The sequence below is a fragment of the Sander lucioperca genome, chromosome 9 (assembly GCF_008315115.2).
Source record: "Sander lucioperca isolate FBNREF2018 chromosome 9, SLUC_FBN_1.2, whole genome shotgun sequence".
In the NCBI taxonomy this organism is placed as follows: domain Eukaryota; kingdom Metazoa; phylum Chordata; class Actinopteri; order Perciformes; family Percidae; genus Sander; species Sander lucioperca.
Window position 1 is genome coordinate 28,118,499 of NC_050181.1, and position 24,992 is coordinate 28,143,490.

The 24,992-nt window shown below is 41.5% G+C and overlaps 1 protein-coding gene and 1 long non-coding RNA gene across 3 annotated transcripts in view; one reads left to right on the forward strand and one right to left on the reverse strand.

The window, feature by feature from the left end:
- The window catches only part of dnah2 (dynein, axonemal, heavy chain 2), a 76,415-nt gene extending 63,499 nt beyond the window's left edge, over positions 1-12,916 (reverse strand). The window contains exons 1-18 of one of the 2 annotated variants that reach the window (XM_031288457.2): positions 12,797-12,916; positions 12,263-12,359; positions 11,941-12,105; positions 11,362-11,442; positions 9,790-9,900; positions 9,208-9,446; positions 8,760-8,951; positions 7,866-8,023; positions 7,158-7,245; positions 6,499-6,704; positions 5,528-5,657; positions 5,037-5,219; positions 4,606-4,820; positions 4,154-4,300; positions 3,680-3,836; positions 3,207-3,316; positions 1,095-1,224; positions 435-623 (exon numbers count right to left, since the gene is read on the reverse strand). In XM_031288457.2, coding sequence (XP_031144317.1) covers positions 435-623; positions 1,095-1,224; positions 3,207-3,316; positions 3,680-3,836; positions 4,154-4,300; positions 4,606-4,820; positions 5,037-5,219; positions 5,528-5,657; positions 6,499-6,704; positions 7,158-7,245; positions 7,866-8,023; positions 8,760-8,951; positions 9,208-9,446; positions 9,790-9,900; positions 11,362-11,389 — 2,283 coding nt within the window. In that variant the 5' untranslated portion in view covers positions 11,390-11,442; positions 11,941-12,105; positions 12,263-12,359; positions 12,797-12,916. Of the gene's footprint in view, positions 1-434; positions 624-1,094; positions 1,225-3,206; positions 3,317-3,679; positions 3,837-4,153; positions 4,301-4,605; positions 4,821-5,036; positions 5,220-5,527; positions 5,658-6,498; positions 6,705-7,157; positions 7,246-7,865; positions 8,024-8,759; positions 8,952-9,207; positions 9,447-9,789; positions 9,901-11,361; positions 11,591-11,940; positions 12,106-12,262; positions 12,360-12,796 lie in introns of both variants that reach the window. The other variant, XM_031288456.2, reaches the window with a different exon arrangement.
- On the forward strand, positions 3,592-23,609 carry LOC118495887. Its single transcript, XR_004898327.1, has 3 exons — positions 3,592-3,604; positions 10,533-10,537; positions 23,505-23,609. It is a non-coding gene; the product is annotated as an uncharacterized LOC118495887 (long non-coding RNA).
- The last annotated feature ends 1,383 nt before the right edge of the window (positions 23,610-24,992 follow it).

The window sequence follows — 24,992 nt, forward strand, 5'->3', positions numbered from 1 at the left end:
ATACAGAGACATATAAAGTAGGCTATAGGAAAAATCACTATCTTTTGCAACTCTGAGTCAACTTTGGGAGAGCGGGGAGAGCGGTGAACATCCGGGGACTTCTCCCAATCAAACTGCCAACTAGGCAGCGCTGATCATATAGGAATCACGATTCACCTCAAATGTTTTCAGAAACACTCCGCGGCTATGATTGATTGTTTTCCTTATGTCAATAGAATCACTAGGAAAAGGCAGAAGAACTGTCCCATGTAGTAATGACAGGATATCGTGACAGTTTCAGCAAATATGATAAAAATATTTTTTTTAATAAAATTTACCAACTGACAATTTTGCCTTTCATCAGGTCAGCATATGGAGACATATTCTAACATATATGAACATACTTTATACTTAGTATCACATGACCCAATTGGATTAAGAGGGGTTGATTGTACCTTTGGTGTGGTTTGGGGAGTTGTCTGCCGTAGTGCTACCAGGACTTTAAACAACGGATTAGGCGATGTCTTGCTGTCGCCATTGATGGCCCTGGATAGCTTCTTCATGGAGCGCTTGATGTTGTTTCTTAGAGCTTCCTCTACCATGTGGTCCACTTTCTCTGTGTAGGTCACCCAGTGCTCCTGGACCTTAAAAAACATGGTAAAAATGTACACACATTACATGTAGGCTGCATCTGTTATCAAATAAAAAATGCTAAAAGCTTAATAAATCTGGCTCTCAATAAGAAAAAAAACAGCTGTTGATTACAACGTTTGTTTTATGTTTTTGCAAGCAGTAGGTCCTTGAGTGAGTTTTATTCCAGACATTTTCAATTCAATTTAATTCATTTTACCTTTTTGTTTTTTTTACTAGTTTAACTACTAGTTGAATAATGTATTTGGGTCATTTTATCCAGCATTTTTGTACTGCTTTAAACTTCATCTCTAGAAAAAGAGCTGAACTACTGGCCATTTAACAGTTGCAAGTGAAAAATCTGTCTAAACCTAGCATACTTACAGTATATCACATAATTTAAGCAGAAAAGAATAATCTTATAAAAGTGCAGGAACATTTCTGATGGAATGCTACCAATACTGAATGAGAAACAAAGCACAGACCTCAGATCCATCATTAGAGAAGGTGTTATGGATGCGGGTCATAATATCAGCAATTCTCTGGTGTGCTGAGTGCAGTATTTGGAGCTGGCTCTGCTGGTGACTCTTCTGGTCATCCTCAAACTCCAGGTTCCTAAGCATTACAACAGGAGAAACACCCATGATGCAACCAACAAAGGAAACAAATATGCATTACTTGGAACCAAGATATAATTAAGAAGCAACCCATGTGCATCGCATTAGACAATGTCGAGAAGTGGAGATGCTTCCTCAGTGAGCTCTCAGCAATGTGGTAAAACTGGCCTGTTAAAATATTTGTTGGTTTTGTTGGTGTTTTCTAGGGATATGTTATCCTAGAGGACTCCGGAGGCAGTTGCAAGGTACCGAAGGGCCCGAAGGGCTGCAGCCTCTGCCGTGAAAGAGGCAAAGCAGCGGGTGTGGGAGAAGTTCAGAGAAGACATGGAGAAGGACTTTCGGTCGGCACCAAGGTGCTTCTGGAAAACCGTTCGCCACCTCAGGAGGGGGAAGCAGAGAACCATCCAAGCTGTGTACAGTAAGGATGGGACACTGTTGACCTCGACTGAGGAGGTAATAGGGCGGTGGAAGGAGCACTTTGAGGAACTCCTAAATCCAGCTAATACGCCTTCTATGGTAGAGCCAGAGTTGGAGGATGATGGGGGATTGTCGTTAATTTCCCTGGTGGAAGTCTCTGCGGTAGTTAAACAACTCCACAGTGGCAAAGCCCCAGGGATTGATGAGATCCATCCGGAAATGCTGAAAGCTCTGGGTGTGGAGGGGCTGTCTTGGTTGACACGCCTCTTCAACATTGCGTGGAAGTCTGGGACGGTGCCTAAGGAGTGGCAGACCATGGTGGTGGTTCCCCTGTTCAAAAAGGGGGACCAGAGGGTGTGTGCCAATTACAGGGTTATCACACTTCTCAGCCTCCTCGGTAAAGTCTACTCCAAGGTGCTGGAAAGGAGGGTTCAGCCGATAGTCAAACCTCAGGTTGAAGAGGAACAATGCGGATTCTGTCCTGGTAGTGGAACAACGGATCAGATCTTCACTCTCGCAAGGATCCTGAGGGAGCCTGGGAGTATGCCCAACCGGTCTACGTGTGTTTTGTGGATCTGGAGAAGGCGCATGACCGGGTCCCCCGGGAGATACTGTGGGAGGTGCTGCGGGAGTATGGAGGTGAGAGGGGTCCCTTCTCAGGGCCATCCAATCTCTGTATGACCAAAGCGAGAGCTGTGTCCGGGTTCTCGGCAGTAAGTCGGACTCGTTTCAGGTGAGGGTTGGCCTCCGCCAGGGCTGCGCTTTGTCACCAATCCTGTTTGTAGTATCTATGGACAGGATATCGAGGCGTAGTCGGGGTGGGGAGGGGTTGCAGTTCGGTGGGCTGGGGATCTCATCGCTGCTCTTTGCAGATGATGTGGTCCTGATGGCATCATCGGCCTGTGACCTTCAGCACTCACTGGATCGGTTCACAGCCGAGTGTGAAGCGGTTGGGATGAGGATTAGCACCTCTAAATCTGAGGCCATGGTAGGGAGGTGTTCCAGGCACATCCAGCTGGGAGGAGGCCTCGGGGAAGACCCAGGACTAGGTGGAGGGATTATATCTCCAACCTGGCCTGGGAACGCCTCGGGATCCCCAAGTCGGAGCTGGTTAATGTGGCTCGGGAAAGGGAAGCTTGGGGTCCCCTGCTGGAGCTGCTCCCCCCGCGACCCGACATCGGATAAGCAGATGAAGATGAATGGATGGATGGATGGATGGTTTTCTAGACAATAACCTCTACATCTGAACTGAGGGAATAGAGATTTCAAAGAACGAAAGCATAGACGAAATGTGAACATGTCTCCACTGAGTACAAGAATAAATGAAGAAGAATACAGTGATATGGTGGTGTTATGTTTAAATCTATTGAAAAACAACTTTACCCACTGTTTATGAATATGCATTTTAAATACATATACTTAACATTAAATGTCTGAACCACGTCATAAGAAGTGACTTAAAACATTATACAAAATATCTGCACACTTAATATTCTTTATTTTGTGTATTTACTGCATAAGGCATCGCATGCAATGAGGAAGTAATCACATATGTGTTGTTACCTGTACACAGTCTTCCCATCCAGTCTAACCAGCAATGTTTCACTGATTTGGCAACAGAGGTTGGAGATGTTTAGATTAGATACTTTGTATCCATCAACTATCAACTGGACCTGGAGTGTAATGAGAGAAGAGGAGAGCACTCAGTGACTGTAGTCCAATGTGGTTTGCCTACTGAACCAAGAATAGGTTCCAGATCTGTTGAGGATGCTTTTAGTTACTTTTGTCCTGTTCTCTGGAACATACTACCTGATGATCTAAGAAAACTGTGTCCATGTTCAAAAACAAACTGAAAACAACTTTTCATTCAGGGGATTAAATCCATACTTTAATCCAAACTCTACATTCACCCCCTTTTCTGCCACCAGTCTGAATCTCAAAAGACAGTGAGGAAAATAAAGGTTAATATTGTTACTGTTAACAAATACAAATGTACACCTGCCCATATCAGTAAGGGATGAACTTTGTGTTACAACCTTGTCCACATGCAGAAGACATTCACGGATGAAGACGTTAGAAGCTACTTTAGAAAACCACAGGAGCTTGGTCAACCCCGGCTGGATCTTCTTATCCATGAAACGAATTCGCTCCCGAAACAGATCAAACTCGTCAGGAGACAACATTCCAATGATCCTTGTACATAAACACATGCACACACACGCAGACATGCACGCGCACGCGCACACACACACACACACACACACACACACACACACACACACACACACGTTTGTTTTCATTTCAAATACCCTGTGAAGTCCTATATTACAAGCTAAGAAACGAAACTTCTAAAAGTTTTACAGACTTGGCTTCATGATAAAACACACATCAGTATTTATGGTAAGCAAATTATCTTCCAAAAAATTAATTCTGATGATATATGATATTACAAAATCGCTGTTCATTGTTTGTTTAGTCTCCTCATCTGTGCGTGTGTGCGTGTGTCAGACCTGTTGTAGTCCCTGATCAGCAGTAGTGCTCTCTCCCTCAGGCCTCTGAGGTCCTCCCTGTCCTGGTAAATGTCAGACACACACGAGGGGATCTCAAACTTTAGTCGATCCCAGTAGTGGATCTCAGAGAACAGGTTCAACAGGTGGCTGGACAAGAAAAAACATAAAAACACAACATAAATAATGAGCACATGTATGTGGACACATGAATTTATGTCTTCGTTGTTTAGTTTCTACATGAATATTTTGTGTAAGAGCATATCTCTTTATCCAACTGAGTGTATTCATTCCTCCTCTGTGAGCATGGATGCCAAGTTAACTTACTGTATTGGTATAGGTTTTTGTGTGTCACAAGTACACATAAAACAGTATGTAAGACACTGTTTGAATGTATAAATGTATAATTTAATGTGAATGCCTTGTGTCTTCTGTGTTCTGTTTGTGTCACCCACTTGTCAAAGTTGATGTCAAGCTTGGCGGTCTTGTCCTTGCAGCGCACCATGAGTGGCTGCTCCAGTCTCTTAAGGTACTGCCCATCCAGGTTCTGGATCCACTCACTGAAGTTCTTCCTCACCATCTCATCCAAAACCTGAATCATCTGGCCAAAGGTAATAACTAGCTGCTTGCGGCTGTATGACTCAGGCATGAAGTGGGCCTTCTGAAGCACCTGGTGCGGAAGGAAAAGGGGAGAAAAAGGAGCTCTTAAAGGAGGGTTCAGTAAGACCATTATCTGTTTACCACATATGGTTACAATCCAACCAAAGCAGAACCACAGTTCTTAATACACATCTTTACTTTGCACACTGCTTATGTGATGGCGTTAAGTAACTGGTGTGTACCAGGACAAAAAGGAATAGATTACCGTGTAATCTAATGGACTTACCTCCATGGGTCTCTCTAAGCGATGTTTGAGGGCTCTCACCCAGTGGGCTTGGCCTGCTATCCGGGCCATATGGTCAGGAGAAGACCATGTCTTCTGGTTCAGCTCTTTGTTGGCCATTTTGAGCTCCTTGTTCAACCTGTTGTACACTTCCTCCATCTTCTCTTCTATGGTGTGCTTAAAGGCCTGGGATGGATATTGGATGGAAGTGAATGAGTAGATGAATTGTATGGGAGTAGAAGAAGAAAACAAGACAGGTGCATTAAAGTGATAGAAGAGCCAGTTCTCTATAACCTTAGCAGAAGAAACTTTACTTTGGTGTGGGTTAGTCATAGCAAACTGCAGAGACCACAGGTATCCAACAATTAACCTATATAGCTATATGAACTGTAAAGGTTAAACATGGGCATGTGTATGGGCGTGTGTAATAAGTGGTGTAAAAGCAGGACTTGAATGTATGTATGTGGGTTTGTGTGCGTTTGTAGGAGAGACACCTCTCGAGTAGACATAGGTCTAAAAATGTCCAGAAGCCGAACTCCTTCCTCCACAGTGTTCACAGTCTTGAACACTGAATTGATCAGGTTCTGCATCTTCATTTGCAGTTCCTTTATCAATGTACGAAACCTGTGAGTACACACACACACACACACACACACACACACACAAACACACACAGAGAACATATCCACACATGAAATCACGTACACATGAAGATCAGCAAATACAACAAAAGCACACTATAACAGAAGTGCAACCACACACACACAGTGCGTTTCACTATCTTTGTGGGGACTGGTCATTGACATAATGCATTCCCTAGCCCCTTACCCTAACCATCACAATAAATGCCTAACCTTAACCCTTACCCTAACCCTAACCATAACCCAATTCTAACCCTAATCCTAAAACCAAGTCTTAACCCTCAAACAGACCTTTAAAGTTGTGGGGTCCAGCATTTAGGCCCCACAAAGCTGTCCGGACCCCACAAGTATACTGTATTCCCGGTTTTTGGACCCCACGAATATAGTTAAACAAGAACACACACACACACACACACACACACACACACACACACACACAGAGATTCCAAGTTCAACAGTAAAATCATTCTCAGGATGAGTCCTGGGCTCCATCATATCTCTCATTTCCTTCTGATCAGGACCAACCTCAGCCTCTCTCCCTCTGTTTCACCTCAGCTCTTGGTCATTAAGGAAGCTCTGCCCGACTGCACCTGCTGATTCTATATTCTTCCTTCTAATAATGAATGTATTCAGCCTCTCTTGCCCCTTGCACCTATTTACACCTGGCTGCACCTGATTTGCGCCATATCCTTTGGTCACAAAAAATGTGCCGGTCATGCCCATTTATGTTTGTGTCCAGAGGTTTTTCTTGCATTTGCGACATATACTTTCATACTATTATATTTAGTCTTAGTTTGAATGGGTTAAAAGAGCAATAGACCTACTTGTTGAATTCATTGCACCATGTAGTGCTTTCAACATCAAGAATGCCCTTGTCAATAGAGTGCAGGTTCTGTAGGCCACGGTGGAATTTGCCCTCCATCTCCAGAAGGAGGCGGGTGAATTCTGGTCCCTGACAACCGCTGAAGCATGGCAGAGCCCTCTGCTGGCCATCCTCCCAACGGGCAAACTGATACTGGCAGTCACATATCTGACACAAAGCAAGAGAAAATATGCAATGCATACATTGCAATGCGACTTCACTCCAATCCTTGATATTATATACCTCATTCCAACCCAGCATTTGTCATGACGCAACACTTTGTAATGGAGATAAAGAAACAATGACTGCATTGTTGTTTAACTGTTAAGGCAGTGAAAGCAAAGTGACATAATCTTGAAACCCACAAACTAAGTAGCCTTAATAACTTTATAACTGATAAAGGAAGCAAAGTGACTGAATAAGATCCATTTTAGAAGCAACTATAAGGACAGGATAGCACCATGTTGCATCAATTCCATTTGTAAACACTGCCTGATAATCACGTACGTAATCTATTTAGTATTATTCTTTCAACAGCATGAATTTACAGAGTTGTAATGTGCAAAAGTGTTTCTGTACATGCGTTAATGTCTCTGCATGTGTGAGTGAGTGAAAATTCACCTCAAGCAGCTCTCTGAACCTCTGAATGAAAACATCAACCAATACAAATATGCTGGTTTGGTCCAGGACCCAGCTCGTTTGAGAATACCTGATGTAAAAACAGAGGGGTAATAAGAGAGAGACAAAGAAGAGGACAGAGAAAGGAGGAAGGGGTTGAGAGTCAGAGAAGCACCTCAGTATTTTGTAACTAGGTCTACAGCGGTCACTAAATTGTAAAGTGTTCAAAAACTAAAATCAGGTTGTTACAGTAGCAAACAGCCATCCATTCAGGCTGAGCCCTAATCACACAGGACATCTATAATCTGCTTACGAGTTAAAAACCCTCTAAATCTATCCGGTTGTCTGGGATTGGTTTGCTTACCATTCAAAGTTGAAGCATGGTGAATCTGCCTTTATATATATGCACCACATATCTGGAACAAACTTCCAAAAAAGTCTTGTCTTCTTTGTTTTTTGAAAATGCTCTTAAAGGGTCTATTTATTTCTGCATCCAAACCACAAGATATATTGCCCAACTTTACAACTTTGCCTTAACTCAATATCAATTCAATTTTACACTAAACCCATACTGCTATATATATACTACTACTGTATATTCAATACCCAATACATTCACTTTTGATAATTTAAGACTTAAGACTTTTAAAATCCCCATGGCTACCCAGATGACATTGTGTTGAGTCCCTACACAGGTGAGATTTCTCCTACTTGTGGTGAATCTGTGAGGCCTGCAGGTAAATTTCCTTCCAGGCCAGGCAGCACTGGATACAATCGCTGAGGTCTTGCTTGCTGGATAACACATAGCCCTTAAAGATCCTGTCCAGAGAGATGCTTTGGAAGCACAGTTTGATGATCTCATTACTCATCTGCAAAACAACAGAAAACGTAGTATTTGGGAGACCAAGTTACAGACACTCATATTCACATTTACTATTAAGTGACCTAAGTAAACCGTAATGAAGTAACAGGGAGACAGAGCAAGGATAGCCTGGATGCCAGCTGAACTTAGCCCCGCCCACAACATTTAAGGTCGGGAAGTTCGGTCTGGACTTCATCCGTTGTGAAGCAACTATGCTCAAACCGGAGCTGTTCGGACCAATCAAATTGTCAGGGCGAGCTTTATACTATGATGGACAGATGATCAACCACTTCACCAAAGAGCGCTTGGGTTGAATTCGTTTACAACAAAGATGGCTGTCATCACGTCTGTTACAGAAGATATCGACAGCACATTCATTTTAAAAGAGGAACAGAGAACCGCGATCATGTATGTATACACATTGCCACACGCGCCCGCACGACACGGAAACTGCCGTCTCTGCCTTTGCTCTGTCGAATCCTGTCTTTGACTTGCAGCTTCTGTGACGTCTGTCTCCGTTGTTCTGATTGGTTGTAGGTCTATCCAATTGAGTGCAGAGGCATTTTCTTTCCTGGTTCGGTTGAAACACACCCCATAATCACAGCCCAAAGGAGCAGTATCGGACTCATATTCTGACTAGAATCTGAGTATGACGACGTCAAGCTAGAGCAAGGAGGTTAATACAAGAAACCTGGTGTGAGTACACACCTCCCAATTACTCTGATGCCGTAAAAAGCAGGTACCTTGCGAAAGAGACCAGTGATCATCTCACTGGTGTTGTAGTGCGATGAGTTGACCCAGATGATGCGAATGAGACTGACAATGTGTCGCAGCTTAGGAGCAACTTGGCTAGGCTTGAGCTGGGCAAGCTCTTCACATGGCTCCTTCAGTATAGACAGGTAGGACAAGTTTGATTGGGCCTGCAGAAGGCAATCCTGGGCAGCACACACACACACACACACACACAAAGGAAAGATGATATTATGAATTATTATTATTTATCTTTTTTATAATGCTTTAGTCATGGTAACAAAATATTTAATGTCAACATTTTCCAACTTTCTAGCTTGGAAGCTAGTATTGTTGCTGCAGTAATGTTGCAATAATGAGCAGCACCAGTGAGTAGCACTCCAGTCTGTGAGTAAGTAAGAATTGATCAAGAGATGATTCTTGATTTGAGACTTGTAGTACCTGTATTCCCTTGGTCAATTTGCTGAAGCGCTGTACATAGAGAGACTTGGAGAGCTGAAGGATGTTCTGGATGTGCCTGACTCCTGGCTTTTGTAGCTGCTGGCTGATGTTCAACAGCTTGGCAGAGTGACTCTGCCTGAAGGCTATCTCCTGCAGTGGGCCACAGTTGTCCCTCATCTTCATTATTTCTTTAGCATTCAGTAGTTCCTTGATCTGATCTGTCCAGTGGATCATAACAGCTAAAAACAGGAAATACAAGTGAGTGGAAGAAAAGGGAAATAGAGGTAAGGAAAAATAAAGATCAGAACAGTCAGAACAGGAAAAAAAAAAGGACGTAGGGAGAAAAGAAGAGCAAGGGTTGGAATAATATGAAAACCACTAAGCATGGGGGCGCCCTGCTAGTTCACCTGGTTGAGTGTGCGCCCCATATACCAAGGCTCAGAATCGCAAAAGAGTCTGAGACAGAAAGCCGACGCTGCAGTTTTTATGGAGTTTTAAACAGAAACTTACCAAACGTCTCCCACCCAACTCACCACACTCACCCACTCAAACATACACATATACAGAGCTCCCCAGACTTACTCTCCATTCTTTGTACCAGCTTCTTGTCCTTGCTGGCCTCCTCAGGGCAGCGCTGTAGGCCTTCCATTGGGATGTAGAGAACGGTGTTGCCCACCTTCTTATACACATCATCTGTTGAAAAATAAAATATTACATAATAAATTTCAAGTTATGTTTACTTCAAATGTGTCTTGTACTTTTCATGATTCTTACTGCATAGTGCAACCTGTATACCGGGGCTTATAAAAAAACCTTTGTCCTCGATATACATACATATGCTGTAAACCCACCAGTTGCAGTCCCGGAGGAGCTTCACTGTTACTAATCTCATTTGGCCATACCTATCTCCACAGTGCAGTGTCAGCGCTAGATTATGGTCTAGCTGAACCCATTATCATTATGTTATAGTGGAAAAATGCTCCGGCTTGTTTGTATTTCTTTAAAACAATCACAGTTGTCTTGGGCGGCGCTAAGTCAAGGATGCAGCGACAGTACCCTTGACAAAATAATGTTGGGAGGGAACTTGTTTTTGGGGAATATTTGCATGTGGGGAGGCGAGCCCTGGCATTAAAATTGGCAAATCCCTACAAAAGGGATATTACATACATATTTTTGAATATTTTTACAACCATTCACCGAAAGAATTAAGCAGGCCTGCCTTATTGCACAATCCAAATCTTCGTCAACATTTGCCATTTTTAGCGTCTAGGTTGCTAGCTCGGAGGTTGTTGTTTTTGTTTCCCATAGCAAAGTGGATTTTTAAGAAATGGTAACACGCAGATAGCAGAAGAGGAGGAGAATGCCAATGGCAGGCTTATACCCACATTCTACATCCATGAAATTTCCCTTTTGTAGGGGTACAGTTTTTGTTAACTATCTATAAACAGAAACTGTAAATACTTCCATACCGCACCAAGTGCAAACAACCTACATATTTAAAGTAATTTTCCTCAGAACCATCTGTCCGTTTAGCAGCACAGACGGTGGAAAACCGCACTTTAGGCTCCAGGCTGAAGTACTCTAGTTTTAAATAGTCTACATGAGAAGTTGTTTTTATTTATTAATTCATTAATTTTGGGCAGCAGTAGCTCAGTCCGTGGGGACATGGCTTGGGAACCGGAGGGTCGCCAGTTCAAGTATGAAGTGTGGACTGGTAGCTAGGGAGTTGCTAGTTTGCCTCCTGGGCACTGCTGAGCAGCCCTTGATCAAGGCTCAGAACCAAACCAAAGCCCCCTCACCCTGACATCTCTCCATTATGCATGTATGTATTCGGCCATGTTTTAAAAAAGTTTTTTTGGGCTTTTATTGCCTTTATTTATAGTACAGATTAAAACAGGAAAGTGGGATGGGGCGCATGCTTAACCAGGTGAGCTAACCAGGCGCCCCTGTATTCGGCCATGTTTGTGTATAATGTGTAAAATAATAGAGTGAAAAAATTGGAATAAATAAAGTATGTCTTCTTCTTCTAATGGAAGCTATACTGTACAGGCTTATAGAGTTTTATAGAGTGAAATCTCTGGACCTTTACTGATGGAGTGGATCGAGACTTCTTTAACAGTTAACTGTCTCTCTCTTTCCGTCTGAGGTACCCACCTGTGAGGTTTGCAAGGAAGCAGTGCATGTTGTTGACATAGTTGTCCTTGATGCTCTTCTCCCTCCAGGCGCTGAGGGCAACTGGGGGGGCATGCAAACAGGTCATGTCATGAAGCAGCCTCTGGGTGGGGTCGCCTCGCACTGTGCCAAACTGTACGGCCACCTCAAACGTCTCTGCTGTGATTATGGCTCCTGGCATGCGGCTAAAATAGGACAGCTGCTCTACCACCTGTCCCCATAAAATATTTTTGTTAGGTGTGGTGGTAAAGAGGAGAGTTGAAAAATACAGGGAAGGAGCTGGATTTTAAACATACTGTAAAGGAGGAGACAAGAGCACTCCAGCTTTTCAAAAAAAGTGGACAATGATGCTTTTTAGGAATGTGAAAAAAGGCATTCAAACTGATTCAACCCATGGATGTATAATACATTCAAACAGTGATGCTTTTTAGTAATGTAGCTAAATAAAGGCATTCAACCCATGGAAGCATGTCAAACACCTCTTTCTGACAACATAGTGTATATTAAACTATCTAATTAAAACTGGTGAAAGATGAAAGTGGGGAGGAGGATGTGCTTTACCGGTAAGGGCATTGAGTACTCCACCCGCAGCCTGGCGTAAGTGTCCATGTAGACCACCATGGCTGAGATAGCTGTGTCCACAATAAATTGATCCAAAGCCCTCTCATTCTCCTCTGTCCACATCTCTCTGGTTACACCAGAAAGAGCCACACAACGGATAAACAACTTCCATGGAGAGAGATGAAAGGAGGGGTCCAAGGAAAAAAGAAGGGAGGGAAGAGTGAAAGGTACCGTTAGTTATTTAGCAGGTAAATATCTTTGCACACCCCAGAGATAGAAGAAAAATTTAAATTACATATTACAATCAATGACCCAGCTTTACCAGACGAATGGTCTTATAGTATTCTTCATCCATTGCTGCCAAAGCTTGCATCTCAAAGCTTTCTTCTTTATGTCGTTACCGAAGCATGTAACGTTAACTTTAGGCACAGAGACAAACACACAAGACATAACACGTTAACGTTACTAAAATGCAGTGACACACAGACACCAATTCATGATTTTAAACTTTAACATTTAACTGTCATTACTTATAAACTATCTAAATTAGTATATCACCCTTTGTATACAGCTTGGGATATAGCTAGATTAATGGTATAACGTTACAACGTTGGAGGAAACGTAAATTTGCTCTTGGGTAACGTTACAGACTAGCTTAAAACAATGTAGCCAGCTAACTTTTAGCAACTAACGACAGGTTAACTCAACTGTCAACGTTACTGACCACCCCGAAGCCGTTAAGTTCTTACGAGCTAAAACTGCCAAAGTTCAATATTTACTCTATTTACTTGTAAAAAAAAATACATTTAAAAAAATGTTTCAAGTCATTTTTACGCTATCTAGCTAGTTACGTTACTTTTCTGGTACGTGTCCTTTACCATCCCTTCAGTCAAACCTGTGGTTTAGTGTGCATGTCTCCATAGAAACGTTTGGTTGCCTAGGTAACTGCGGAGTGGGGTTGGGCCAGGGCAGTTGGGCTGTCCTTGTTCGCCATCCAGTGGCAGAATGATTAAATGCTGCAGGGACACAAGGGGAAAGACGTGTGGAGATTTTATGTTTTTTTACCATTACTGTACATTTTAGAAAACAAATGCAACACTCCTCTCACACTACCGAACCCTTATTCAGACATACATGCCTAAATTAAAGTTAATTTAATATTTAGCGGATGTATGACGGAAGTAGGCCTATGCTTTAGCCTATTAAGAGATCTTAACTTCCATTTCCACTGAGTTTATCTTACCTTTTATGAGCAATACAAAATCTGCTGTGGGGGTATAGGCCTAACTCTCGCTGTTAAAACGGCTGAACTACTGAATTTACTAAACATATAGCTAGGCCTATTAGGCCTAATATCCTACTAAAGCTGAGGAAATGTTGACGTGTTCGCCCATGGGCAAGGCATGACGGATAGACTTATCACTGATCTGGCATCTCTGCTGAATCACATCGCCTTTCTAAATTATTTGATTGCACAGCTCTTTTACCTCCTCTTATGTACACATCTAATAAAAAGTAGCCCTTTGGCTTCCATAATAAAACAGCAGATCCAGTTGCTCGAATTTAGTGCTAATTTAGTGTAAGTAGCCAAAAAACAGTTCCAAGAGGGGAATGCTCCATGCACACACACTTCTTATTCTGTTGCTTACTCAGATTTATTTTCGGACATTAACTGCCCCTCCTCTATCACTGCCACCACACTGTACAACTAGCCCAAATTCCATGAAGCAATTGGCTTATTCGATGGAGAACAAATGGACCCCAGGTTTTACACATTATACAGTAAAGATAGTAGTAACTTAGAGCTAAAAGTCACTTAAAGAATCAAAAGTTGTTCTTTGAAAATGTATAGTCATATTCCAATGTCCCTGTCTTTCCCCTAAAAACCTGAAACTGGAGCATGAGCATGTTGGGTAAAATTGGGTTGGTTCACTTGGCTCCTCGATGTGCCTGAGGGCAGCCAGTAAACTGCAGATTGGTTTAACTTCAGTGATGAAGCATTCAGTTAGAGACAGTCTCATAACTTTTTAAAAGGTCCGTTAAATGAAAAAGTTTGTAACTCATTGACTTTGACTGAATCACTGACATTTACTAAATATTTCCATATTCTTTTAAAAAGTAGGAATTTTGAGATAAACCCATACAGTTCTAAGTTGATAAGCAGACAGTAGGAGTTGACATCCAATGACCTAAAGAACAGATTATTTACATGGATGGGATAGGGGATATTAAAATTAGACATCCACATGCTGGACACCACCTCTAACAAAGTGCTAAAAAAAATTGCAAATTACAACAAAAGCATATTAGCCACAAAACAAACAGTATTCTTGTACTGGGATACACAATTCTTATTAATGTATTAGAAATAGCATCTAAAAAACACACTGCATTCACAATCTAGTTAATTTCAGCTCAATCTTTTATACATAAAAAAACACTTTCCAAGACTGATATTTTCATTATAACCAGATAACCCTCTGTCTCCCACCCAACCAGAGACCACCAGTAAGTGTACACAGACAGACAGAACACGCACACATGCACATGCACACACACATGCACACGCGCGCACACACACGCACACGCACGCACACGCGCGCGCGCGCGCGCGCACACACACACACACACACACACACACACACACACACACACACACACACACACACACACACACACACACACACACACACTTTTATTCAAGATATCAAATCACCAGCCAATCAATTGTGAACTGAACTGTTGTCAGGCCAATTTAAATATTGCACCTATGTGTTGGTAAGTGTGATAAACTATATGTGCATCAAAACACAAGTCATACCATAAACATGCAGCAGAGGCTTACACTAAGTGCACAGTGAAGACCATGCTTCAGAGTGTGGCATGTGTACCTGTGTGTGTTTGAGTTTATTATCACAGTCACAGGTTGTAATTTTCCCCCTATCTCTCTCCACACGCACAGAGACACACACACATCCAGAGTCACAAGAACACACACACACACACACACACACACACACACACACACACACACTACAAAACTAAGGATGGATGTAATTTTCAGCAAATTAAAATATTCCTCTGTAATTATTTAAAATGACCAGTAACATAATTGCTCCTGTTGACATTAAGTGATGGAAGTGATTCACCTGCACAGCAAAAAAACAGTTTCCCTGGTCAATGATGCTTACCATACTGTAAAATAAAAATAATGGTTTGAAAGCGGAATAGAGGTGTGCAGGTGGGGACAGAGGTTCTGAAGATACACAAAAATATTAGAAGCAAAAACATGCATACATGTATCGACAAGAGGAATAAAAGCATGTGATACAGCCATAATCTCTAGTGGTTATGCCATATAACCACTGACCATACAGCAGAGCCTTGTGAAGAAACCAGATAGAAAATGACAGGAGACAGAGAGGCAGGCAGGCCAAAATTAAAACCATTAGTCTGTGAGCTCAGAACTAATGACAGGCTGCCATGCCAATGAGGGGCTGAGAAGAGAGGGATGAAGGAATGGAGGGATAAATAAGGACAGAGAGTCTATGAGGGGCTGCTGTTGCTGCTTAGACCAGATAAGTCCGAAGATATACAGCATCACTTAGTAAAATAAGAAAAGATGGGGAAGTTGATGAGAGCCACAAGTATTCGTAGAAAGAAATTTTAAAAAGAGACAGAGGAACAGAGAGTTGTCTATTTTACAAGTGGTCAATAGAATAGAGAAGCTCAGCTGGAGGCAGCAGCACTGATAGCTGTCCAACATTGCTATAAAAGGAAACACACATACACACACACACACACACACACACACACACACACACACAGCAGTAATAAGCCGCTGGCTAAAGCACAATGAGCTCAGGGTCTTTTAAGGAAAGTGGAGCAGGCCTTGGAAGGTTTACTTTGATTATTACACTACAATAAGTCTACAGACGGTGGCTTTGTTCCACCACCGAGGGCCAAGGTATGTTCCACCTGATGAACAGCTACTCATAAATATACACAGACACACAAACATACACATACACATGCATCTGCATACATGCTTTCATGCACAGCCCATTACAAGGACAGAATCAGACACTTTTAAAAAAACACAAACTGCCCTGCTCAGTCGACACACAAACATTTCACTGAGCCATACACTACACCCTCCCCCCCTCCACACACACACACACACACACACACACACACACACACACACACACACACAGAGTTACACACACTAACTCACAAAAAAAACACACATTTGAAGCCAGAATCTTGTCTAGCCCCTTGACCCAGGCTGACAGCACCCTGTGTTCTCTCCCCACTGTAAAGAGAGGTCCAGTGATAATGAAGCCAGAATGGAGTGTTCGGACAGAATTACAGCTGGAATGCTGCCAGAGTTGTCTGTGTGTGTGTGTGTGTGTGTGTGTGTGAGTCTGGAGTTGAACAGAGGAGAACAATACGTGTGTGTGTCTGTGCAGCCAGGCAGAGTCGTAGATAAATACACCTTTAATAACAGACCGTTGAGTCAGTACAGAGACAGGCCTGCAGCTTTTTGGCTGGCTGAAGGGAGCAGAATAGATTAGTGTTGATCAGATCGCAATCACAAAGATCAGCCCTAAATATTTAGGAATAACCAACTGTATAAGTGAATGCTAAATGGTAGTATACCAGATAAAACGTGCAGTGTAAATGATCAGGTAGGTAGTGTGTTGACATTTTTTTTTTAAACCACACAAACAGAAAAGGGTGTAGATGTAAATGAAGCTGTAACTCATGTTTTGCTACCACTTTAAAAGCATTGTTTCTTTATACTTGCTCCTGACTCAGCATTGGCTTTTTTGTCTCATTTTATTCAAGAATACTCATTCTCCAAAGAGTATCTGTCTCAATATTATTGATCCAAGCACTTCTTCATTCCAGTCTGTGTCTACCCACTTTATGAAGTGAGAAAAAAGGAAGGCAGCAAGTAAAGGAGTAGTATCACTATGCGAAGTTGAGAATTACACATTGTGATTTGAAAATTAATTAAAACACAAAAGCAGTAGAAACCTTGAATGAACTTGGTTTGGAAGGTGATGTTGTTGTAATGTGCCCATGCTCTGTGTAAGTTTGTAATGAGGGTATGGCACCTTTGATCACTTTTCCAGCTCCACAAGGGATGGACTAAAACACTCACTCACTCACTCACTCACTCACTCACTCACTCACTCACTCACTCACTCACTCTCACACACACACACACACACACACACACACACACACACACTGGTAACAGTTCTGAGACACATTCACATATGCAACACTATTCCATATTTCCTGGATTATTAATGTTGTTTACTTGTGTTTATGTAAACAGACCTTTGCCATAAATCTTCACATTTCTTATTTTACTTGACAGCATGCGCACACATAAGGACAACCTTCAAACATTATGAACTTACACTTACCTGAAAACACAAATTTCCAATTTGATATTGGCCTCAGCAGCCTCTTCATTACCCATTCATAAAAAACAACAAAAGCTCAGGCAAGAGATAGTGATCCCCACCAGAACAAAGACACTTATCTACACCTTTATCTGTTAAAAAGCGCAGGTAAAATGTAGAAAGTATCGACCTACCTACCTTACACTCTACATCCTCCTTGGCCAATAGAGCAAGTTAGCAGCAAATACACCTGTGATACATGAAAAATTTGTGAAGGACGCCAATGTATTTTTGGATCTAGATACCAGATACCTGGATGACTGAGAATCCCATTTTGTCATTATTTATTTTGTTCTGGTAAAAATACATAATATAGTGGAATGAAAAGTTGCCATGGTTCCATCCAAATATTATGGTGTACATTACAAGGTGTTTTTAGTGTTTTAGGAGCGGAGTTATTCATATGGTTTCACACCTTAATCATGTCGTGACAACATGAACAAAAGAATCCTGAAGGCCTCAATTCATCTGGCTTTTTGTAAATAAGAAGTAGCACTGTATCTGCTTCACCACCAGCATGCCCCAGCCTTAAATGTTTTGATAGTGGTTGGTTAGAAATAAAGGGGACACGGGTGCCTGTGTGCATTCGTGTAAGTGATTAAATGAAAAAAAGCACAGACTTAGTGTTCCTGTCAGTGTTCATCAGGGTGCCACTGTGTCTATATTTACCAGGTTGTAATAATCAGAGAGTCCACTTGGTGGTGCTGGCACTCTGTTACCATAAGGAGCTTCAGCGGGGAGTTGAAGTGGCCTCTGTCAGCTGTTGTGCAGCCGCAGTGCGCTTCCTCAGAAAAAAAATATTTTTTAATCCGTGGACTGTGTGTATTTGGACATAAATACATACTTCCATTTATCTAAATTGAAGCAATGTACATTTTAAATATAGAATCTTTATAGGCCTACTGAGAATTTATATTGTAGCATAGTTTAAGTTTTAAGGCCAGTTCATAATTTCCTCTGTATACCTGTGTGCCCGTATTTTCTGACTTGAAGAGGGACTGGATGTAGTAATTTATGCCCAAGTATGTGTGTGTGTCTTATCTGAAGAAGGGCTGGTTTACAGCAGCATCACAGAAGTAGTCATTGATGTATGTGGTAAGAAGACGTCTGTCCCAGTCATCTGTTACATGACCTCCTTAATTGACCCCATCGATGAGGTACTTTAGTGCATCCCAGGGAATCTCCTCATACTCATCCAGGTACAGACTCAGCAGACTCTCACTCACCTAGGGGAGCATCACAGAGATTATATTAACAGACTGACTTTGAAATGCAAGATACAGAGCAAGAGCAAATAAAAATATCTGCTGCAGGAAAAGGACAGAAACAGTAAAGATAGAATGAGATGAAGATATTTTAACAAAAGCCACGAGTAGGATTTAGTGTCATACATTTGAAATAGATTGCCATTATCCTTTAGCCTAACTGGCCCTCACTCTGACAGGGTATAAAATGGCCTTTCTGCTTGAGTTAAGTCTATATTGTGTTTTAGAGCAGATTAATGACAAAGAAAGAATCAGCCACACATAAGTTCCAATCAATCATGACCGGCAGAACCACATCACAGTCGGCACTCAATCATTGAGCAGTTCCATGAACATCTTCACTGCGCTGGATGGCATTTTATCCAGTCTATAATGGCACATATGCCAATATCTGTCACTGTTTAACTGTTTCCTTCAGTATCAGATGAGGTCTCAGACCTCAAAGTCAGAATCGTTGAAGCCATAGACAATGTTCCAGCCCAGCTGTAGAAACATCTTCCTTTCCAGCATGTCAGCGGTCATGTTCACTCATGTTGGCTTTGACACCCTGACAGTGATGGGAGCAGTCTTAATACTATGGGGAAAGTTATGTTTGGGATTGCTTTTCTCCCTTTTCATAAATGTACACATTTTAATTTAGATTTTCACGTGTTCATATGGGTTTTTATGGGCCTCAAGACATAGAACCACATGTATAGGAGGAAGTAGTCCATTCTGATAGATAATTCCTACCTAACAGATTGAGCTACTCTACTTTTTTTTTTTTTTTTTAGATCGTTTTTATTATTTTTATATTTTTGAAACTACAGAACAGACAAATACAATTGAACAAGAACAAAAACCCTCACCCACCCCCCACCCTCTGCAGTCTCGAGGAAAACAAACCAAACAAATAAGCAAAAAAAAACAAAAAAAACAGAAAAACAAAAATCACACCTTGCCTAGTCACTCTCCTCTACTTCTTGTGATGCTGAGGTCATTAGGTCTGATATTTGTGCTGCTGCGCTTTTTTTCATAGGTCTATATTAGGGCTGTCAGCATTAACGTGTTAATCGCGATGCTATTAAGGGTCGAGCATAACGCGTTCATTTTTTTTTTTTTTAATCGCATTAATCGCATGCCGCCATTTATTAATTTATTTTCACTTCACTCGGCTTTGCGTCGTGCCTAACAGGCTACTATTTTGCCGTACTTCATCGTAACACATCCTGCTACTGCAGGAATAGCAACGCGGATTTCGGTGCCTCATTCTGGTGCCACTGATATGCCTGCACTTCTCTCTGATGCTCTGAAACAGACGTTACAGGCAACAGAAACATTGCTGCACGTGACGCTAGTTAACACTATACTCGACAGCAGCTAACGTTAGCCTACCGCTAGCTAGTAGTTGGATTAAACACGGTTACAATGCTGACAGCTAACACTGACAGCTAACACGGTGTAAAGTTTGTCTGTATTTCACTGTAGAGGATTTCGACACTGGGATGTAACAATCTGCAGCTGCTGTTGTTGGAAAAACACGGAAGGTGCGTTCAATGAAACTGGTAATTTACAGCCTCGTGGTGCATTCAAAGTTGTTGTTAAATGCCCTTTTCCCATGTTCTGGTTGTTTTTGTCATTCAACAGCTATTTACTAGTGAAATAAGTTATTGTTATAGTGATTACATTATTATTAATGCATTTAATTTTGACGATATGGCCTTAGCAATAAACAAGCCGTTCTTTAATGTCGCCAACTGTTTAGTACCCTTCTTTTTTTTTTACTTTCTTAAAAAGTATCAGTTCAGGCACCGTTAAGGCACCAGTACCGTTTTAAAAGTACCGCTTTAGCACCGGTATCCAAACCAGACAATACCCAACCCTAATATTGACTCTTGATTCAAATGTGTGACTAGATTAAATATATAATAAACAAATACAAATCTTAAAATCAAGTTCATAAAGTCATTTTCTTTGCATTCATTTGATTCCCAATTAAGATACACTGGTAAGAATTGCTTTCCATTCCAATATGTACTTAAAAACAGTTCTGAAATGCAAAATAATAGAATTTTAATCATGATAAAACATGCGAATAATCGTGATTAACTATAGAAATTCAACAATTAATCACGATTAAGAAAATGTAATCGTTTGACAGCCCTAGTCTATATATAACTATGTTATAAAAATAATATAATACACCAACCACTGTTTTATACAAAGCAAGTGGGGGGGGGAGGGCAGCCAGCGTTGAGCTATCATTTTCTTGGTTGTGGTCAAGCCGGCTAGCCAAACTTTCCTCTGTCTCTCAAGCAAGTGTACTTTAGAGTCTTCATTAAGTAACAAAACAATCAGATCAGTAGGAATTTGACATCCTATCACATCAGATATTATTGATGTTGTTTTATTCCAGAACTCATGCACCTGTTCACACTCCCAGACCATGTGCAGGAAAGTTCCAGTTTGTTAAGGTTGACAGAACGTGCAATAGGGAGTGGGAATGACTTTAGAGACGTATCTCTTCTGAGGAGTCCAATATGTCCTATGACATATGTTGAAGTGGATTTGCTGGTGATTTGGGTTCTTGGAACAATGGAAAATGTCCCAAACTGTCTCCCAATTAATTGCATTCCCCTCAGGGCTCAGTTCTCGCTCCCATTTCCTTGCTATCAGGAGTTCTCCTATGGATGCTTGCATCAGTTTGGCATAGATCTTGGACGCTAATCCTCTCACCGGAAAATCAACAAACCATTTAATGACTGGGTGCAGCTCAAGACTGTTTCCCCATGGCACTCCATAACATTTTAGGGCTGATCTTAAACGCAGATACAAGAAGAAGGATGTCCTGGGGACCTCAAAACTAGCTCTTAGATCTTCAAAACTCAACATATCTTTCTCATTGAATAGCTGGTTTACAGTATAAATGCCTCTGTCACTCCACTGCTTGCAAGCAAAGGGTTTGTTACCAGACATTAAGTGTGTATTGTGCCAAATTGGGGTGTTCAAATGCCACTTGTTGGTGTAGCACAGTTGCTCCTCCATCTGTTTAAAGTTAATCAATGTGTTGGTGATAATAGGGCCATAAGCTACCATACACTTTTTTGGACACACACCTGCAAAGGCAAGGTCTTGCAGTCTTAGACTTCCAGTGAGGTTTTGCTCTATTTCTCTCCATGGGACTGTAGATGAGGGGTCCATCCACACTCTGAGGGCCCGTAGCTGAAAGGCTCTGTGATACACTTTAACGTTGGGGAGGGCCAAGCCTCCCATGTTTGAGGTACGTTGTAGGGTAGAGTATTTTAGATTAGGTTGTTTATTATTCCAAATATATTGCCGAATTAAGGTATCAAGTTTCTTCCAGAAATTTATCGGTGGGGGTAAGGGGATCATTGTACTTAAGAAATTCACACGAGGAACTATGTTCATTTTAACAACAGCAATCCTGGAGCGTAGTGATGCCGGTAGTGCAGAACAATTGGCCAGATCCCTTTGAACACTATTTAATATAGTTTCATAGTTGCCCTGGACAACTCGCTGTAGGGATGCGTGTATGGTGATGCCCAAATATGTAATTTTGCTTTGGGTTGGTATTGTAACACTAATGGCTGATGCCACATGCCTGTTGTTCAATAAAAGAAGATTAGATTTATTCCAGTTAATTTTATAGCCGGAGATTGAGCCAAATTCATTGAAGATCTTAAGAATTTTTGGAATAGAGTCCTCAAGATCAGCAATGTACAACAAAATATCATCTGCAAATAATGATATTGAACTGCTACTGGATTTAATCTGGATATTACAGATGTTTCCTTATGGCTTAGGCTAACAGTTCAAGAGAGATTGCAAATAGCATGGGGGAGAGCGGACAACCCTGTCGCGAGCCCCGCTTAATGGGAAACGGCTGAGAGTGCAATCCATTGGTTGAGATTATGGCCGCGGGATTTGCATATAAAGTACGCACCATGTCAATGAATTTGGCCCCAAGCCTCTCCATTACTTGCCACAAGTAGTTCCACTCTAGGCGGTCGAAAGCCTTTTCCACGTCCACTGATAAAACTGCTGCCGTTGTTGGAAGGTTTTTGGCTTCTTCTATTACATGGAATAGTCTACGTACATTGTCTGAAGCATGACGCTTGGGTATAAAACCTGATTGGTCGGGGTGGACTAGCTTCTCGATAAAGCGCTCTAAGCGGAGAGCCAGGACTTTGGAATAAAGCTTAATATCAGTCCCGATGAGGCTGATGGGCCTGTAATTTGAACAATCCGTAGGATCTTTGCCCTTCTTTGGCATAACGGAAATCAGCGTGGTGTTGGTTTGTTGGTGGAAAGTACCCTTCTCTATGGCTGAAGTTAAAGCTTGTAAAATGGTAGGTCCTAATATGTCAAAATACTGTAGAAGTAGTTCTGATGGAATTCCATCCAACCCTGGCATTTTCCCTTTTTTAACTGTTTTTAACGCTGATTTAAGTTCCCCCAACGTTATAGGTTGGCCCAGTTCTTCTGCCTCCTATGGGTCAAGAAGAGGTAGGTTTAGTTCTTTTAGGAACTTCTGGCACTGTGTCGGATCTGGGTTGCAGGAGGACTCATACAACTTTGAGTAGAAGGATTGAAAAGTGGCGCTGATATCCTTGGACTTTTAAGTATTTATTTACTGAAGTCAAAGGTAAAGCCATGTGCTTAGTTTGCGGAGAACAGATTGCTGTGTTAAAGGATTGACTGAGGCAGAGCAGGCATGGACATCTGAAGCTTTGCTAGTTAAGCTGCAAAAGCAACAAGGCATCCAGGGATGCAGCAGTCAAGACCAGCTTTGTGATAAACCACAAAATCACCAAAACAGTTTGAGAACGTGCCGCCTGACATAAAATTAATATTGAGCAGAAGTGAGTTTAGCCTATTGGTCCGGCCCTCCACAACAGTCCCTGTTTCTCATGTGGCCCCTTGGGAAAATGAATTGCCCACCCCTGCCGTAGGACAACGTATGAGACTGGCTAAATTAATTCACACGTCTAATTAGCTCATACGGGCTACTTAGGTGTGTAGAAGCTAGCTGCTAGTCTGGACTGTAAACATTAATGGGTCTAACCCATTTATGGAGTCAAAACACATGATATGGCCTTGATTTGCATTATAACTGTTGTTAATGTTTGTGAAGAAAAGAAGGATGGCCCTCAGAACTAACAATGTATGGTACTTTCACTTTCAATTGATTGTTTGAAAACGTTTTATGGGATGGTCTGAACTAAAATTGCAAATTATACCTTTCCAAGGGTTTTAAATGTCATGTGTGACATGTTATGTTGTTATTACATGTGTATACATTTGTATATATGTTTATACATTTGTATAGATTTTTCTTTATTGAAAAACAAAATAGTTTTGGAGAGATCCCCCCCCACCCTGTTTTACAGTTTTTTTTAATGTAACTAAGTAACTTTTACTTAAAGTACATTTTAAATGAACAACTTATTACTTTTACTTGAGTAATTTTTCACATAGATATTTTTTACTTGTACTTGAGTAATATTTCATCAAAGTATTGGTACTTTTACTTGAGTACCGTATTTTAGTACTTTTTCCACCAAGATATCCTGCCTGATAAGTCTTTACTACCTTTGTCTACGGTGAGTGCGCATTTCCGCGACAGCAACACAATGGAGCCCTTGGTTTTGGTGTCGTCACTAGATGAGGCAGCAACCTTGAAGTATTTATTTTGTAGACGATTTATATCTCTTTTACGTAAATGTGACTCCTGTATAAGCGCCACATCTATGTTTTTCCTTCTTAAATAGTCCAGGAATTTAGCTCGTATGATCGGCCTGTTTAGCCCACTGATGTTGACTCAAAGGATTGAAAGCTCAGCCATCTTAAAAAATTACACGCATACATGTCTCGAGTACCCTACCGGATTTTTGCTGACAACGCTGTTTGCGCAAAACTCCAGCTCAAAACTACACCTTCTGACTTAAGTCACAGGTTAATTGAAACAAGTCTAGTGAATTCTTATGTTAAACATGAACAATATTATAAACACCTGAGTAGCCAGAATTAATCATTTCTTACAGTCTGGTTAAATGTTCCTTCAAAGGTTGGTTCCAAAACCTACACACAGCATCCTCCAGTCAAACTCTGTTCAGTAGCCCAAATACCGTTAGTATGAATGTGACACAGTCAGATTGCTCCAGCTCACATACCATAATTTCCTGCATCTCAGGTTCTGCCCCGATGTGCTGCTTCGAGGCATTCATTTCCGCCAACACTCCCTTCACTGCGTTGTAGATCACTGATTCAAGCACACTTAGCTGCCTCTCCAAGACCCGAGTGATTA